The following is a 15354-nucleotide window of genomic DNA, read 5'->3' as shown; positions in this document are numbered from 1 at the left end:
GCCAGGCGGAAATGCATAGCCCTCAATTAATTCGCTAATAAAAAGACAACAATACGATACAGTCGAGAAATATTTAAAAGCACGGGCTAAAATACCGGGTTGTTTGTAATTCTTTACTGCCGAAAATGACCTGAATGTAAAACATTAGGCTACTCGCCACAGGCCCATGTTCGTTAAGACATTTCCGCTGCCTCATATATTTCATCTAAACGTAACATGTAAGCACGTTGCAGCAGCTGGCGATTAGTGTGGCACTCTTTAATGGTTTCAGTGATGCAATTTAGGTTGGTGACCAGACGAGGACGACAACGTTCTTCTTTTTGCGCAACCTGTAAACATTATGTTATTGCAACGTTTGTGTTCAACACAACCATACTGTTTAACAATCCTACAAGACTGATTTATTGGCAGCAGAAAATAGCTGTCTTTTTAAAAGAAGGGTTGCTTGTCAATGGTATACACAATGACCTATCAGTATGGATAAACAACCTACAATCCCTTTAAAGATGAACCGGTGAGAGAAACTCTCTCCATACTCTGTACTACTACCACTACGCGCACAAACCACGTTAACTTCTTGTTTTCAACAGTTCAGGGAGACATGCCACGCTTTAGGCAGCTGCACTAGGCGCGTTTAGTCCAAGTCTTCGATGTTTGCCTAGTCGTGCAGCTATATCCATATTCCTTACATCTAAGTCTTACGCACCAAATGCAAGCGAGACGTTGGTCATATGTATCGATCTTGCGGGAAGAGGTCCCCATCCATAAGAGGACCTAATGTCCACATTTCACCTCATTCACAGCCATTTTGACATTCTTCACCTGTTTTGTCAGGTGACCTGATAGGTCCGGGATCACGTGACTTAGTATGGAGGCGTCGGCTCGAGGAAGCGTCATTCGTTGAAAACACAGAACTAGACGGCTGAACACGACTACACAAAAACGAAGGCAACAGGCAGCAGTTATACACTGAGCAATTTTAATACTGCCGTGAAATGAGGGCAACATGGGGGCCAAAGAGTCACGGATAGGCTTCCTTTCGTATGATGAGGCCGTCAAAAGAGGTAAATGTTATTCTGTTCTGAAATTAATTACAGTTTACAAGACCGCTAGCCCGTTAAGTTAGCTGCCTGGGATTTTAGCTAAGCCTTAAAATTAAGCCAAGATGTTTATAAGGGTAGTGCGCTATAGAGCTTACACTGCTACATTAGCAAACCTTTACACTGTATGAAAATATGAATAATTTGTCAGACGTGATAAACTGTCAGACCAGCTAGCCTCCTACCGTTAAAAGCTTGTAAGTTGTGCAATATCTTTTAAAGAGTGTTTGATTATGCTGAAGGTGGGGCTAGCTTTGTCCTGTGGACTTGCGCTTGTGGTTGCGTTTCTGAGAATTTCACAAGGAACGGTACAGTGTTCCTGTCAGTGTGTGTACAAGCAAAGCTAAGTCTAACGAAAGATGGTATAGAGCCACACTTTTTTCTGTGCAACTGACACATAAAAGTAATGAAGTAATGGGGAAATATGACTTGTCAATGTATGGTGTATGACTAGTTTCTTCCACGCATGATCACGTCACCATAATCTCACGTTAGTGTAGTTTTATTATTCACTGTCAGGGAGAAAGTTACTTGCTATATAGGCCTTTCAATGTTTTATTATCTTTTAACTTTCGTAAATCTGTTGAAACGTAAGGTCTTGATCAGCTGCATTTTCCCATGTTACGAAATACGTCTTACTGTAAATAAGACGACAGCATGTTCACCGTTATACGTCTGACATTGATGGTCTGGAGGCACGTGTACCCCTTGCTTTCTTTAAAGTCATGGAAATCAATTTAAAAAAAAGTCTTGCTGTTCAAAAGTGGGCTGTTTTGATTTAAACCAATATTTTGGTCTTGCTGTTTGTTTTGTTTTCATCCACAGCTAGCCGTGTGATTCAAAACGCGTCAGATTTGTGTCAGGTTACTGAAACTATAAAGTCAGTAAGATTTAGCCTTTTGCATTCTTCAGGTATTTTAAATTGGGTTTTATGTCATTTGAAACTAGGTATTGAAAATCATAGCAAATGATCCGTTATATGAACTCTTCTTATGTCATGGAATCTACTTAATGTACTTTGCCCCCATGTCCTATCGGCTAAACTTTGACCCACCAGTTAACTAAACCAAGTCCCAACTCTGATATCATCAAGGTGTGTTCTTTTCCAGAAGAGTCTAAGATAGCTTATAAAACGTGGTGATACTGAAGCAGCACTGGATAAAATGTGGTTAAAGGTGATGCAGATTACAGAGAGGGTTTCAGTTAAATGCTAAGTCTTTTCAAAGGCAGCAAACACAGAGTTAATTTGAAAACGTGTCACAGTCCGGAGTACATAAAGTCTGACCAGGGGATAGAAATCAACACACGCATTTGACACTGACCCAGACAGCACAGTAACCGCCATACTGTGAAGCCCTGTGACAAGTGTTCAGAACCTGTCTTTTAAATCAGCCCTTCTAGGAAATTCAACTCAAAAACACGCTGTACTGTCTAATGTGCCTCAGACATGCCACACTGGTTTACATTCAAATTTGCACATCATTTGTCACAGCTCTAGCACTTAGTGCGATAGAGGACGGGCTAGCAGAACGGCTGGGCTGTTAGATGAATAGATAGCAGATACAGCAGCACAGATGCACTCATGCCTGAAGACCACAGTCAAGGTGGTTAGCACGCTCAGAGAGGTGCCTGAGGAGAAGAAATATTGACCCTGCAATAGAAGGGACTTGCAGCATAAGCACAGCTTATCTTTGTCCCCCCTACCTTGATGAACAAGCATATTCAGCTGTTGTTTTGTATCCTCACTCTACATTTGCATGTTGTTTATTTATCTTTCTCTCTCTCCCTCTCTCCTTCTTCCTCTTCCCCTCTCTCTCTCTCTCTCTCTCTATTTCTCAATCAAATAAACCATAGGTTAGGCATTTACATTTTACAGAGCTTGTAGCAGCTTGTGAGGAAACAGCCTGTTGTGGATAAAAATAAGACTCAGCTGAATTATATTTTGCATCCGCCTGCTGTCCACATTTATTTGGATCGTGTCTCAGAGGAGGCACCAAAAAAAAAAAAAAATCAGTGGGGATTCTGACAGTGAACTTGACAGTACAGTGTGCACATTCATGTGCAAACTCTTCTCCCCTTTGACCTTGCGTGACCCAGGCCCATGTTACTTCAGGCTGTGCAGACTTTTGATTGTGTAACTGCGATAAGGATATACTGGCCTCTGTCAATGTATTGACCATGATTTTTCAGTGACGCTGGTACGTGTGTGAGTGAGTGAACGGGAGAGGGTAAAAAGAAGATGGAAATTGCTGGAAAGGAACTCATTGGCCAGATCTGTAGTGTTGGTCTAGTTGTTCCAGCTGCACTCTCAGAGCAGTGCCATATCTGTAGTTACTGTCTTGTTTTACAAGAGTCATGCTGATTACGTCATTGAAGCGTAATTCTAGTATTCACAAATACAGTCAAGTCGCTGTGATTTTCTATGGGAACCTTCCTTTTCGCATTGTAATTTTTGATCTTTTGATTCAGGCTTACACACAGAACACACACTTGTATTTTGTGTGCGTGTACAAACATTTGCGTCAATACACATAGCAGCTTAAACAGTCCGACTTTATTTCTGCCACAGAGATACATACAAATATGCATTGTAACAGAGATAGTAGTATGCCGTATTTTCCATTTTAGTCTTACTTTTGATCTATTTTTTATTTCATATTCATGTTTTATTTAACCTATAACAAGCAGAATCAACCCACCCCCCTGGAAAATATGAGAAACCGATCAGCATCTTCACCTACTTTGAACCCCAGCCCACAGACAGGGCCCCTTCTCCCAGTGGTTCATACGACATCAGACAGTTTCGGTATGTCTGTCAGAGCCATTAAAACAATGACAAGACATTCAGTTCCCCGAGGTGAGAGAGTGGATCAGATAGTGAAGCGTTCACCCCACTGTTCTCGACAAACACGGACCAGCGCACTCTCTCATTTTTTACTGTGCCGTCCTTGAGATCCTTCTGCTTTGAATTAAAGGTTACCTCCACCTACAGACCCATATACGAGTGACATACTGGGGGAACTAAAAGTAGGTCACGTTTCTGGGTAGGAAGGAGCTTGAGTTTCTTTAAGTTGTAGTGTGTCCTGCGAGCTCAAGTCGTAGAGGAACACTCTTGGCATTATGGATGTTGAGTGTATTCCTCTGTAGGTGAAGCACTTTGAAATTCAAGAGAGAAGCAGTGAAAATCAAAGGAGGCGTGACAGGCTCAGCCGACAGTTTATGTAGTCACTGTTGCTGAGGCTGTCATTTCAAAGTGATAAACCATCACTGACTTTTTTTTTTTTTTTTGCTTCCCTACTACATTACTTTGAGTGCTCTGAATAGTGCAGCAAAGAGCTTGATTAGAATTAAATAATTATCATTTGTGGAAAATAATGAGTATGTGGTTAAATAAAACGACCCTTTCAATGTGAAGAGCTTGTAAGCTGTGAAGTTTTGTTGAAATAGAGAGAAATAGCCGTAGATGTATTGGTCTTTAATATTCAAGGTGAATGCTAATTGAAATTTCCAGAGTTTACAGTAGGAGGCCTTTAAAGGTCTCTCTCTTTTTCTTTTTTTTTTTTGTTTTCTCCCCCGTATCTCTGTGTAACCTTATGTTTCCACTAACGCTGGGCTTTGTAACCCTATCATCTGAGAGCCCTTTTTTTTTTTTTTTTTTGCTTCTGATGTCCTTTCGACTTTGGGCTCGGAGGTTTAATTTGTTTTTGATGAGCCTCCCCCCCCCCCCCCCCCGCACACTCCCAGAATGATCAGCAGTTCAAATTATTCTGGTAATTCAATTCGTTCTTGAGTACTGAGCAGGCAATTTTTTTCCTCTGATTTTCACACGTGCTTTAATACCAGCGGTCTCGTGCTATCTCTCTGAATAATCTGCCTTGGAAATGCTTTCTAAGACGCGTCGTCTCTTTTCTGGATCTACATGTAAAGCCTGTTTTTAATTGTCTGTTAATGATCGGAGATTTATCAAATGGTGAACTCAAGAGGCAATTGGTCTTCGCTGGTGCCTTCAGAACAAAAAAATAATCTGCAAATGTCTGTCTTTCTGTCTTTCGTTTTCTTCTTTTTTTCTTTTTTTTTTTCTTTTTGCTTTATTTCTGTGCAGTGCACTCTCCTCCCAGACTGTAATCTCTTAATAAGTTCTGAATTGTCATTTCCTTTTCTGCATTATTAAAATGTAATGTTTCCCTTGGGATATGAAGACATATTAACACCCACCTGCTTGACTTTAACGTGTGTAGGGAGAATATTCTACCATCTCTGTACTATTTGAGCTGCCTGGTTCGTTTTTGATTCACCATGCTTAGAGAAGCCATTCCCACACCATCCAATCCCACTGTCATTAGTAGAATAGAATTCCAGCAGGTCTTTGGAGGAATACTCAGGAACCATCTTTTTTGCAGTAATGCGTAAAGCTTTCTTTAGGATTTTATGCCCCTTACGGAGCTGTATGCTTTCACCAGGATATAGCGCAGTATAAATGTTCCATTCCAATCTCATCCTTGAACACAGAAAGTCCATATCCGCTGATCACATGAGGTCCCTTCTTTCCTGGCATTGTGCAGTGGTTAATGTTTGCACAAAATGGTATGTCTGAGATGATAATTTACTGGATGCTTTCAGCTGTTTGTGTGGGGAAATAGTTTTTTTTTTTTTTATGGTTGAAGTGAAAGTGCCCTCACATAAATAGCAGAATAGCAGAGAATGCTGTAACTCTGTGATGTACACCAGTGTTTTTTTTTCCCCCCTCATGTTCATGTACCCACATTCTGTACCAGTCCCTGAAGGCGGAATGCTGGGAAACTGTGACATTTCCTTGAATAGACATTCTGTTTGTGTTGGCCTGTTTTCATTTAAATGTGTATCTACATATTACCAAGGAACAACCCCCCCCCTCCAAAGGGAAGTTCGAGTGTGTTTATGTAGAAGCACCGTTCTTGTTTTCATTGTATAGCCTAACTTTTTGTAAGAGACTCATGTACTACAGGGGTTGTTTGGGGAGTGTAGGGACGTGTGTGTGTGTGTGTGTGTGTGTGTGAATTTCATGCCTCTCCAGTCAGTATGCATGAGCCAGTGTTTAGAAAAAATGCTATCGTCTCTTTTTTTTGTTAAAGCCAAAATGCAAAGTCAACCTCAATATCAGCTACAGTGCAGTGTTCACATAGTCTCTGGAAAACACCGTGATTGATTTTTTGAAAAAGGAGACAACAAAAGACAGGAAAGTGCCAGCTGTATGGAGGCCTTTCTGTGGTGGACTGCATCACGTGGAGGTTGATTGGCCAGAGCTGAGAGAGAGAGAGACAGCGAGAGAGAGAGAGAGAGAGAGATACACCTTCTGTATAATGTATCCATGGCATGCTGAAAAACTCCCATTGTCCAATACGTCAGTCAGCAGAAGCTCTCTCTGAATGTTAAGAGCTCATTTTATATATATATATTTTTTGGCAGTGCTCCTTCGTTTGTGCCCCAAACCATTTCATACACACCCATATCTACGTATTCTACACTGTGAGGGAGGTGATTATAACAAGGGTCAACGTCCATCCCATATTCTCAGCGTGCAGTACTAAAGCTGAAAAGCCGTAAACTGTGTGTCAGGAGTGGTAGTTAAACACACTGTTTTGTCGGGATTTCCTGGTTTGTGAGGTCTTGCTAGTCTAGTTTGGCTCTGAACCTGTGAAGACGAGTTATGGAGGCGGTTATTGAGCAGTGGGTGAGTGTTTTATTGAGGCCTGTTTTTATGAGCAGACCAAGGCCAAGCGTGGAGAGGTACTGCTGGAGAAAGGAAGAAGGCACCAGCCGTACGGGTCTGGGTTAAACACAAGGAGCAGGTGCAGCAAGTTTAGGATACTGAAAAGTGTTGGAGAAGAGGAGAATAAAAAAAGAGAGAGAGAGCAAGAGCAAGAGATCACGTTGTGAAAAAAGTGCTGAATTGCAGGCTTTTTTTTGCCGCCATAACTCACTCTCTTAATGGAATTCAGAGCAATTTACAGAGGTGACACTGGTCCTTTTTTATCATAAGAGGTGGCTTAACAACAGAACTTCTCTATCACAGAAAGGTGTCACTCCATTCAATAGACAAGATACTAACATTCTTAAGTAAACATTAGACCTTCAGCCTGTCTGAGCACCTGTGCTTCATGCCCTCAGAACAGTAACAGCTGTGTGTTTCCTTTGACAGTCACTGATGTGGAGCTGAAGAGGCTCAAAGATGCTTTCAAGAGGACCTGCGGCCTGTCCTTATACATGACCCAGCAGTGCTTCTACAAGGAAGTGCTAGGAGATGGGGTTCCACCCAAAGTCGCAGAGGTAAGCCAAGCTCCAGGTCAGGGCCATTCACACCACACCCCAACAGCTACCATTGGAACCCCCCCGGCCCCCCCTCACCAACTCCGCTGTGTCTCAGCTGTTCTCGAACAACTATGTTGTAGCATGACTGAGGGAAATGACATATCATGAACTCAGTTACAGCACTCTCCTGACAGATAGATACTGGAGTTTAAATATGTTGGGTGGCAGACTCAGGGCAGTGTTTGTATGCAGCCATTTCGTACCCCTGTCTGACTTGTATTTTGCAGGAGTTTTGTAGCCTTTCTTTGGCCCTCGAGGAAAAACAAATACCCGCACACACACACGCGCGCACACACACACACATTTTTGTGTCCAACACTCAAATTTGCTGACATATAGGCAGTTGAATGGAGCTGTCTGCATTCAAAAGATGAAATATTCAAGGATAGGCGAGACCGGTTTTGAACACACCGTGGATTTCAGAGTACATTTTCATTTGTCTCTTTTCCCCCACCATTCGTATAGTGACCAGAGCCATTTAACCGTAGGGATGTCTTCCTGCATTTCGTCTTGTCTCCATGGCACCCAAAGCAACGACTCTTCGCTTGTCTCCTTCATTTGTGCAAAACATCTGAGATTTCAAACGACTAAGAAGTTCAAAGGAATCGGAGCTCAGTTGGTATTGGGGGATGGAAGCGTCTTACAGACATGAAATTAGGTTTAAAGTCCCAGTCCGAACAAATTCCGGCTTGTTTTATTTAAAATGGTCTTGAAAAACCATTCCTGACTTAATGATGTTCCTCATTAGAACTGCACTGAGGACTCCATTTCTTGCAGAATTGGCTGTACTTTGAAATAACTTCTGCTCAGTTTTTTTTTTTTTTTTTCTTTCCGGATGCATCTCTTAGCATTCATGAAATGGTCGCCTGTAATGAGATCTAAAAAAGCAGTGTGTTTTCCCGTTAAAGTCAGCAAGGCAACCCGCTTAAATTAACAAGATGCCGTTATGTCTGTGCTCAATCTGCTAAATTGTGAAGCTACACATTTCATCGCCCTTCCCACGTTTTCAGGTGACTGTTTGCCAAAGTTTGTTTTTTCCCCTTCATATATGCAGTAATCTGCTACATTGACACTAAATGTTTATCATTCATAGTTGCACTTCCATTTGGTTGTTGCTCGTCTGGTTGAGGCAGAATGAGTCTGTATCTCTGCTGTAAAGATTTGATTGGTCGAACAGTGAGACAGGTTGAGGCACATTCTGTCTCATGGTATCGTCCTCAGACTCAGAGTGAGCCTGTCCCTGTCTTCATAAGTCAGTCTGCCTCTGGTCCTTTAAACCAGCATCCTCAACACAGCTCTTACACACCACTCAAAGATCTTTTCAGAAACACATTAGGCATAAACTTATCGCCGAATGCCAATTGCCTTTTGTTCCATCAGAAACCCAGCCTGCCTAAACTTTTGCCTCAGTCAAAGGTTGCCATAGGAACTATCTCGCAGAGTCATTTGTTTTTGCTTTATTTGTTTCTGTGTGGCTTTCATCAACTTCCACTGGCTACAGAAGTAGCATTTGTCTTTGAAGTACTCTTTCAATATCTCGGCTACTCTGTTCGGCAAATTCTTGCAACGGAATTGAATTTGTTGGCATTTCCATAAAATTTTTGCCTTGATTTAAAGTGTGTTTGTGTGTTGTAAAATTGCTCACCCTGTGTTTGAAGAGACTTTTGCTTTGGCACTTAATTGAACTCTCAGTTACGGCGGTGATCCAGCAAAATACACTGACCAGTGTTGCAATGTCACTCGCCCTTGGTAAACATGGCGTGAATTCCATGGTGCAGTTGTGTTATTGTGGAGATATTTTTAGTTTGTGTTTCCCACAGCCCTGTTATGACACTGATCTGAAACTGAAAATCTCGAAATCTCCAGTTAATTCATGTGGCAAGTCAGTCGTCTGCCCAGAGGTGTCTGGACTACTGACACCAGCTCTTCTGTCAGGCCAATTCGCTTTCTTACTGTCTAAAACTGCATGTCATTTTAATGCTTCCTGGTGCATGTTGGGAGGCTGTTTGATGTATGAATTAGGAAGGAAAAGTGGAAATATCCTGGCATTCAAACATTGTATATGCTCTGCTCTGCGTGTTTACCCTTCAACGCTTCAGATGTGTTCTTCAGCCCAGAACACACAGTTTTGTCTCTCTCACTCACAAACACACACATGGTCTCTCTCACTCACAAACACACACATGGTCTCTCTTACACTCTCTTACACACACACACACACACACACAGATACACACCAGCCTGCAGTATTCAGTGAGCCATGAGGCGTCAGGTAGATAGTGACTCCGGCCCCTGGGCAGTAAATTCTCAGCTCCTGGGTAAAGGGTGACATCTCAGCCAGCGTCCATCAGTGGGGCCCTGACAGGAGCGAGCCAGCAACCTCGGCAGCGCTCTACATCACCGTGATAAGTGTGTGCCTGAGGGAGCTGATGTAGTCATTCTGACCCTAACCCCATAGCCACAGTCAGCTAACACCTCCCACTGATCAGCAGCATCTCTGTGATGTTTTCTCTCTCACACTTTCTCCCAGCCTTTAATCCACACACGTGTGATGCTTAGGAATGAGCAAACTCCTGTCCCTGTGGTCAATGGTTGGTCTGAACACACCAAAGGGGCATTGCATGCCATCGAGAGGGCAAAAGAGGCTCAGAAAGTCAGTGAGCAGTTCCGCTCCACCCGGGACTGTTCACACTGTTCTTTTTAGCTCTTCGGTGTATCCTACAAAAACGTAACTGTCTCCCTTACTATGTGCTGTCTCCTCTTAGAGGTTGCCAAGGTACCTTGCTGTGATCAGACAAAACAAGCGTTCGCTAACAACAGCAGCAACAGCAGCGCCCCGTCTTTGTCTGAGCTCTGACACACACACACACACACACACACACACACACACACACACACACACACACCCTTCCCTCCTCCTCTACCACTGCTTCTTCCTCCTCTCTGGTCTGTGCATGCCCTTGTCACATGAAATAGAGCATGGCAGAGCAAATTTACATGAGAAGAGTGAGGCTAATTCTCAGCCTCGAATATGAAATAGATGTGCACGCTTTTCGAGACAGAAAAGAACGCCACGTGCATAGTGCCATATTACTTATGTATGCGCCGACCGCTGTAAAAATCTTCTCTCCTGTCTGCTTACAAACAACTGTTTTGTCTCTCCGCTCGCCACTGAAAAAGAAAAATCCACATTACAAATTCAGCTACAGCTCTTTTGAAGAAAATTGGAGGCTCTCAAGGGAGTTTGTATTCCAGTGAAGTGCTTACACTGCCTAGAAGCTGTAGTTTAACGACCCCACCACCACCACCACCCCCCACCCCACCCCGCCCCGCCCCGACACCATCGTTCTGTCTTTGCCCCGTGGCCCTGACCCGTGTCTGGGCCAGATATATCAATAGATAGTGGTGGAGGAGAACAAGAGGGTGAAAAAGCACTGCCTTGATTAATTAACTCTGGCGAACAAGTTTGTCGGCGCTGCTCTCCAGTTCCTCTGTGTTTGCTAAGGGCCGTGTTGACCCTGAAGGGAAGAGGTCCTGCCACTGTCAGCGGGGAAAACCCAAGGGCCTTAATGGTGGGAAGTGGGTGTAGTAAAACAGTGTCAGTTAAGGAAGATTACTCTCGGGTCTCTGCCCACGCTGCGCAAGGTCTTGTATGTTTTCAATTCTGAAAACTGTGTCCTGTGCCTTTATGTTTCTCTTTCTTTTTTTCCCTGTTTTTTTGTCCCTTTTTTTCCTCTCATCTTTTTTCCTTGTGATCCCTCTCAGACGGATCTGTCAGTATCTTTGGATATTAAATGTCACTGCCTCCACAGGATTGAGGCTGTAGGACATCGCGTATTGGTAACATGTTGTCTCTTTGTCTTCTCTAGGTGATCTACAACTCATTTGGTGGCACTTCTAAAGGGCTTCACTTCAATAATCTCATCGTCGGCTTGGTTCTCTTAACAAGAGGACGAGATGAGGAAAAAGCCAAATGTAAGTCCAGCAACCCAATGCATTTATTTTTATCCCACCCTTGTGTAAACCTGAGCTGATTTCCTCTTTGACAAAGTTCCCCTTTAAATACCACAGGACTATAAGATCTTATTAAAAACAACGCCAAAAAAAACCCAACAAACAGCAAAACGTGCTGACTAGCACAATTACTTTTCAAACTCAGTCTCTGTATACGAGAGAGAGTGCTTCTTACCGGTGCATGTTTTCCAAATGCTCTCCTAGAGAAATAGACTGAGACTAATCTCCTGTCTCAAAAGCTTTGCATTCTGTTGTTATGGTGATTCAGCCAACATGTCTGCTTTTGATTTTCTAAATTGAACATAGCTCCATTACAGAGTGAATAAAACTCGCTCTGCGTGTGTTATCGTTGGCTCTCGGCATAGGCTGATTGAGATGTTCATGCCTGAATGTTGATGTAGATTTTAGTCTCTACATTCTTTTGTTTTTTAACGTTGTTTATAAATGAATCATTTCTGTCTTGAAGCAGAAATTAACCTGTTGTAGGGTGTCTGGTAGTTTTTCTTTTTGTTTTTCTCTCCAGGAGAAGCCTGTAGGATTAGCTTTGGATGGTTAGTTCGTCTGTTCCATTTAGCAGTAAAGGTGTTTTTTTTTTTTTTCTTTCGCTTCAAATGTGATTCATTATTAGAGCTCTCACTGATCCCACAGGATGTTTCACGATGTCGTAAAAATAGGCCTCTAACGAACACGCACAACTTTTGCGTCTAATATTCACAAATCTATTTTGAATATCCTTTGCTTTGAAAAATTGGCCGTAGAGCGCTTTGCATTACTGATAGATCCACTCAGCATTTTTATTCATGGTTACTCTGGGATAGGAAAGGGCCCTTAAAAATCTGCTTTGCGAGGGCTGTACTCCTACTGTCCTTGTTTACCCTGACTGTCCCAGATTGAAGCTGTGTGTCACATTAAGATTTGACTGATATGATTGACATGAAGGCACAGAGAGTGAGTGCAGTCGTCACACTGCCTGCTGGGCTCTGATAAGGAGAGCTGGGTCACATTAGCTTCTGCTCTCTCACTGTGTGTGTGTGTGTGTGTGTGTGTGTGTGTGTGTGTGTGTGTGTGTGTGTGTGTGTGTGTGTGTGAGTGCGGGCGCGTTTGTTGAGGAGTGTGTGTATATCTCTGCTAAACCACATGTTCTCTCCTTCACAGACATTTTCAGCCTGTTTGCCAGCGAGTCCGGCAGCTACGCCTTGCGGGAGGATGTGGAGAGCATGCTCCGCACCATGGACGGGGAAGTCCCGCCCTCTCTGAGGAAGTGCTTCACAGAGGTCAGTGTCAGATTACTGACCGTAAAAAAGGAAGAACACGCTGGCTTCAGTCACAGCCTCAGTTTTTACCTGCAGCACAACATCAACTCTCAGAAACTGACGATTCATCCTTTAGCAAGAGAGAAAATTCCAGAACAAACTCTTAATTAGCTTTCCTAATGAACCCACTGTGTGTTCTTTCGTGACAGACAGGAGGTAAAAAAAAAAAAAAAAGCTAATTTAAAAGTGAAAATTGGAGACACACCTCAGTGCAGTGTATCAGCTCATGCATTAACATGCCCTCTGATAACGATCTGCACAAATCAAAACAGAATCATATCTTCTCTTTTCTTCAGATTTTCCTCACCAAAGAAAATTAATCCGCAAAGACAGACTGGGTTGCAGTATTTGACTTGGCTTTCCTGTAACTGGATTAGGAGGGGCTTTCCAGTGTTAAATTGGATCTGTCTCCCAGGAAAGTTAGCTCACTATGCATCAGATGGGAAACTATATATACACTTATATCTGCAGGCTGGTTTAGCTTTTCTGTTCAAAGGAATAAACAGACACCAGCCTTTCTCAGAGTCAAGGCTTTAGAGGTGACAGTGCAAAATGTTTACCCAGTATAACACAAGCTGTCAACAATGCTAGCCTGACTCACACTCCCTCCTGTTTTCTGCTTCACCCCTCATGTGAGAGAAGGCCTTTCGGTTGCTTTCACCTCTTTTTTTTTTTTTTTCTATGTCAGGCAAAGCCTACACGGCAGTAGAAGTGTTATTGATTATCCTCTATTCCAGCAAGGTTTTGTCACTTACTCATTCTTCTGTACCAGAGGCTTTTCTCTGTGTGTGTGCCTCAAAATACAATCCACTGTAGCGAATGTTTCTGCGGTCGATGAGTGTATTCATCTCTCTCTCTCTCTCTATCTCTCTCCCTCGCTCCCTCTTTCTGTCCCTCTCTCTTTCCATCCCATATTCCCTCCTCCGCCCACACTTTAAATCCAAAAGATACTGTATTTCTGTCAATAAAGTCATCCCCACAGGAAAGTATGTCGTTGTGTAGCTAATAAGCAAATACCTTCAGCTCATTTACCATAAGACATGTATACAGTCCATTTCCATGGCAGTATCTGTTATGTTACATGTTCAATTTGTGTCATTGTGTTCTTCTGTGGCAGGGAGAGAAGGTGAATTATGAGAGATTTAAGAATTGGCTCCTGCAGAACAAAGAGGCTTTCACGTTTTCGCGCTGGCTGCTGTCAGGCGGCGTTTGCGTCACCCTGACCGATGACAGCGACACGCCCACCTTCTACCAGACTCTGGCTGGAGTCACCCACTGTAAGTCCAGCATTGTCCAGCTGTAACACAACACAGCACCAGTAGCACATCTTTGTGGTTGTATTAACTCGTCAGTTTACCACCTGCTTTAATTTATGTAAAATCCTCAGTTGAGGAAAAAGAGTCACAAGGACAGAGTATACTGATGGGAGTAGTCCTGGATGCTGCATGAAAAATTACAATGAAAATCAAGGTTTGTTTAGTGGAGCCAATTAATTGATATGCTGTCACAACCAACAATGAGTTGCAGTTAGGTGTAGACAAATTGAATAAATAGTGTAGTTAGGTGTGAGCAAATTTAGTAAATAAAAGTACATTTTTTTATGACAAGAGTCAGAGGACAAAGTCCTCCTTCTCTCCACCCCCCCTTCTCTCCCCCAATAAAGAGAAAACCCAGACTTTGCAGATGTCCGTATGAGAAGCACATTATCCCCAGTTCTCTCTCTCTCTCATGACTCACACAATCATGCGCTCTCTCTCTCTCTCCTCCACTGGGAGCATGGTGTCTGTGAGATAATAGTGAATGACAGGCTGCACTTCTCAACCAGCATTGGTGCTGGCACTGAGGCAATCCTGCTGTGCAGGGGGCCATGGTTCCACAGCTGTCGGATCCGCCCGACACCGCAAGCCCCTGCTATTACAGACCACAGCGACAGAACGGAGGAAAAGCAAAGACTTGACCTTCCTCTTCTCCCTTTATTAATTTCCTCTGTATGAGTCTGTGGGGCTGTGGAGTATCATGACAGAATATTAAAGGAGTTTTTACTTCTCGGCATCGAGAGCCAGTGCAGTTTATTTACAATTCAAACATTTTTTTTGTTTTACCCCACATCAGTTTCTGAGTACTTTGCAGTTGTCTCTACTTCAAATAGTAAACGTACGAACCTTGTGAAGTGCATTTCTTCAAATCGCATGCCTTCTTCTGCGTGTGAATTTGGTGCTCTGTTTTTAGTTCTCATATTTACAATGATCACAGAGATGTGCTTATTGAAACAGACAATAGCTGTCTACCTCCAGGAGGCTCAGACAGACTGAATCTAAATGACACAGAGGAGTCAGACTATCCCCAGTTATTTATACACTTTATAGATTTGTTTTTAAAGCAGACACAGCATTATTCCACCATTGACAGAAAATCAGTATCACATGACTGACTGTGACATGAAACCCATTCATCAGTGACCTATGCAGGAATACATACCGAGATCCTCTTGGATCATTTTTAATTTATTGCAGCTTCTGGCTCAGGAGAGCAGTTTGTAAGTGTCTTAATGTTTAATGTCGTGATTAGACGTCCCTGCC

General features: G+C 42.9%; 1 protein-coding gene across 2 annotated transcripts in view; it reads left to right on the top strand.

Annotated features, from left to right (window-relative positions):
- Positions 1-941: 941 nt before the first annotated feature.
- The window catches only part of usp32 (ubiquitin specific peptidase 32), a 35474-nt gene continuing 21061 nt past the window's right edge, over positions 942-15354 (top strand). For both annotated transcript variants that reach the window (XM_030776235.1, XM_030776234.1), the window contains exons 1-5: positions 942-1064; positions 7279-7406; positions 11318-11423; positions 12618-12736; positions 13893-14052. In XM_030776235.1, the coding sequence (XP_030632095.1) occupies positions 1007-1064; positions 7279-7406; positions 11318-11423; positions 12618-12736; positions 13893-14052 (571 nt within the window). In that variant the 5' untranslated portion in view covers positions 942-1006. The remainder of the gene's footprint in view (positions 1065-7278; positions 7407-11317; positions 11424-12617; positions 12737-13892; positions 14053-15354) is intronic.

The sequence above is a fragment of the Chanos chanos genome, chromosome 6, assembly GCF_902362185.1.
Source record: "Chanos chanos chromosome 6, fChaCha1.1, whole genome shotgun sequence".
Classification (NCBI taxonomy): domain Eukaryota; kingdom Metazoa; phylum Chordata; class Actinopteri; order Gonorynchiformes; family Chanidae; genus Chanos; species Chanos chanos.
Note: the sequence above shows the minus strand (reverse complement) of the source record. Positions and strands in the feature narration are given on the sequence as shown.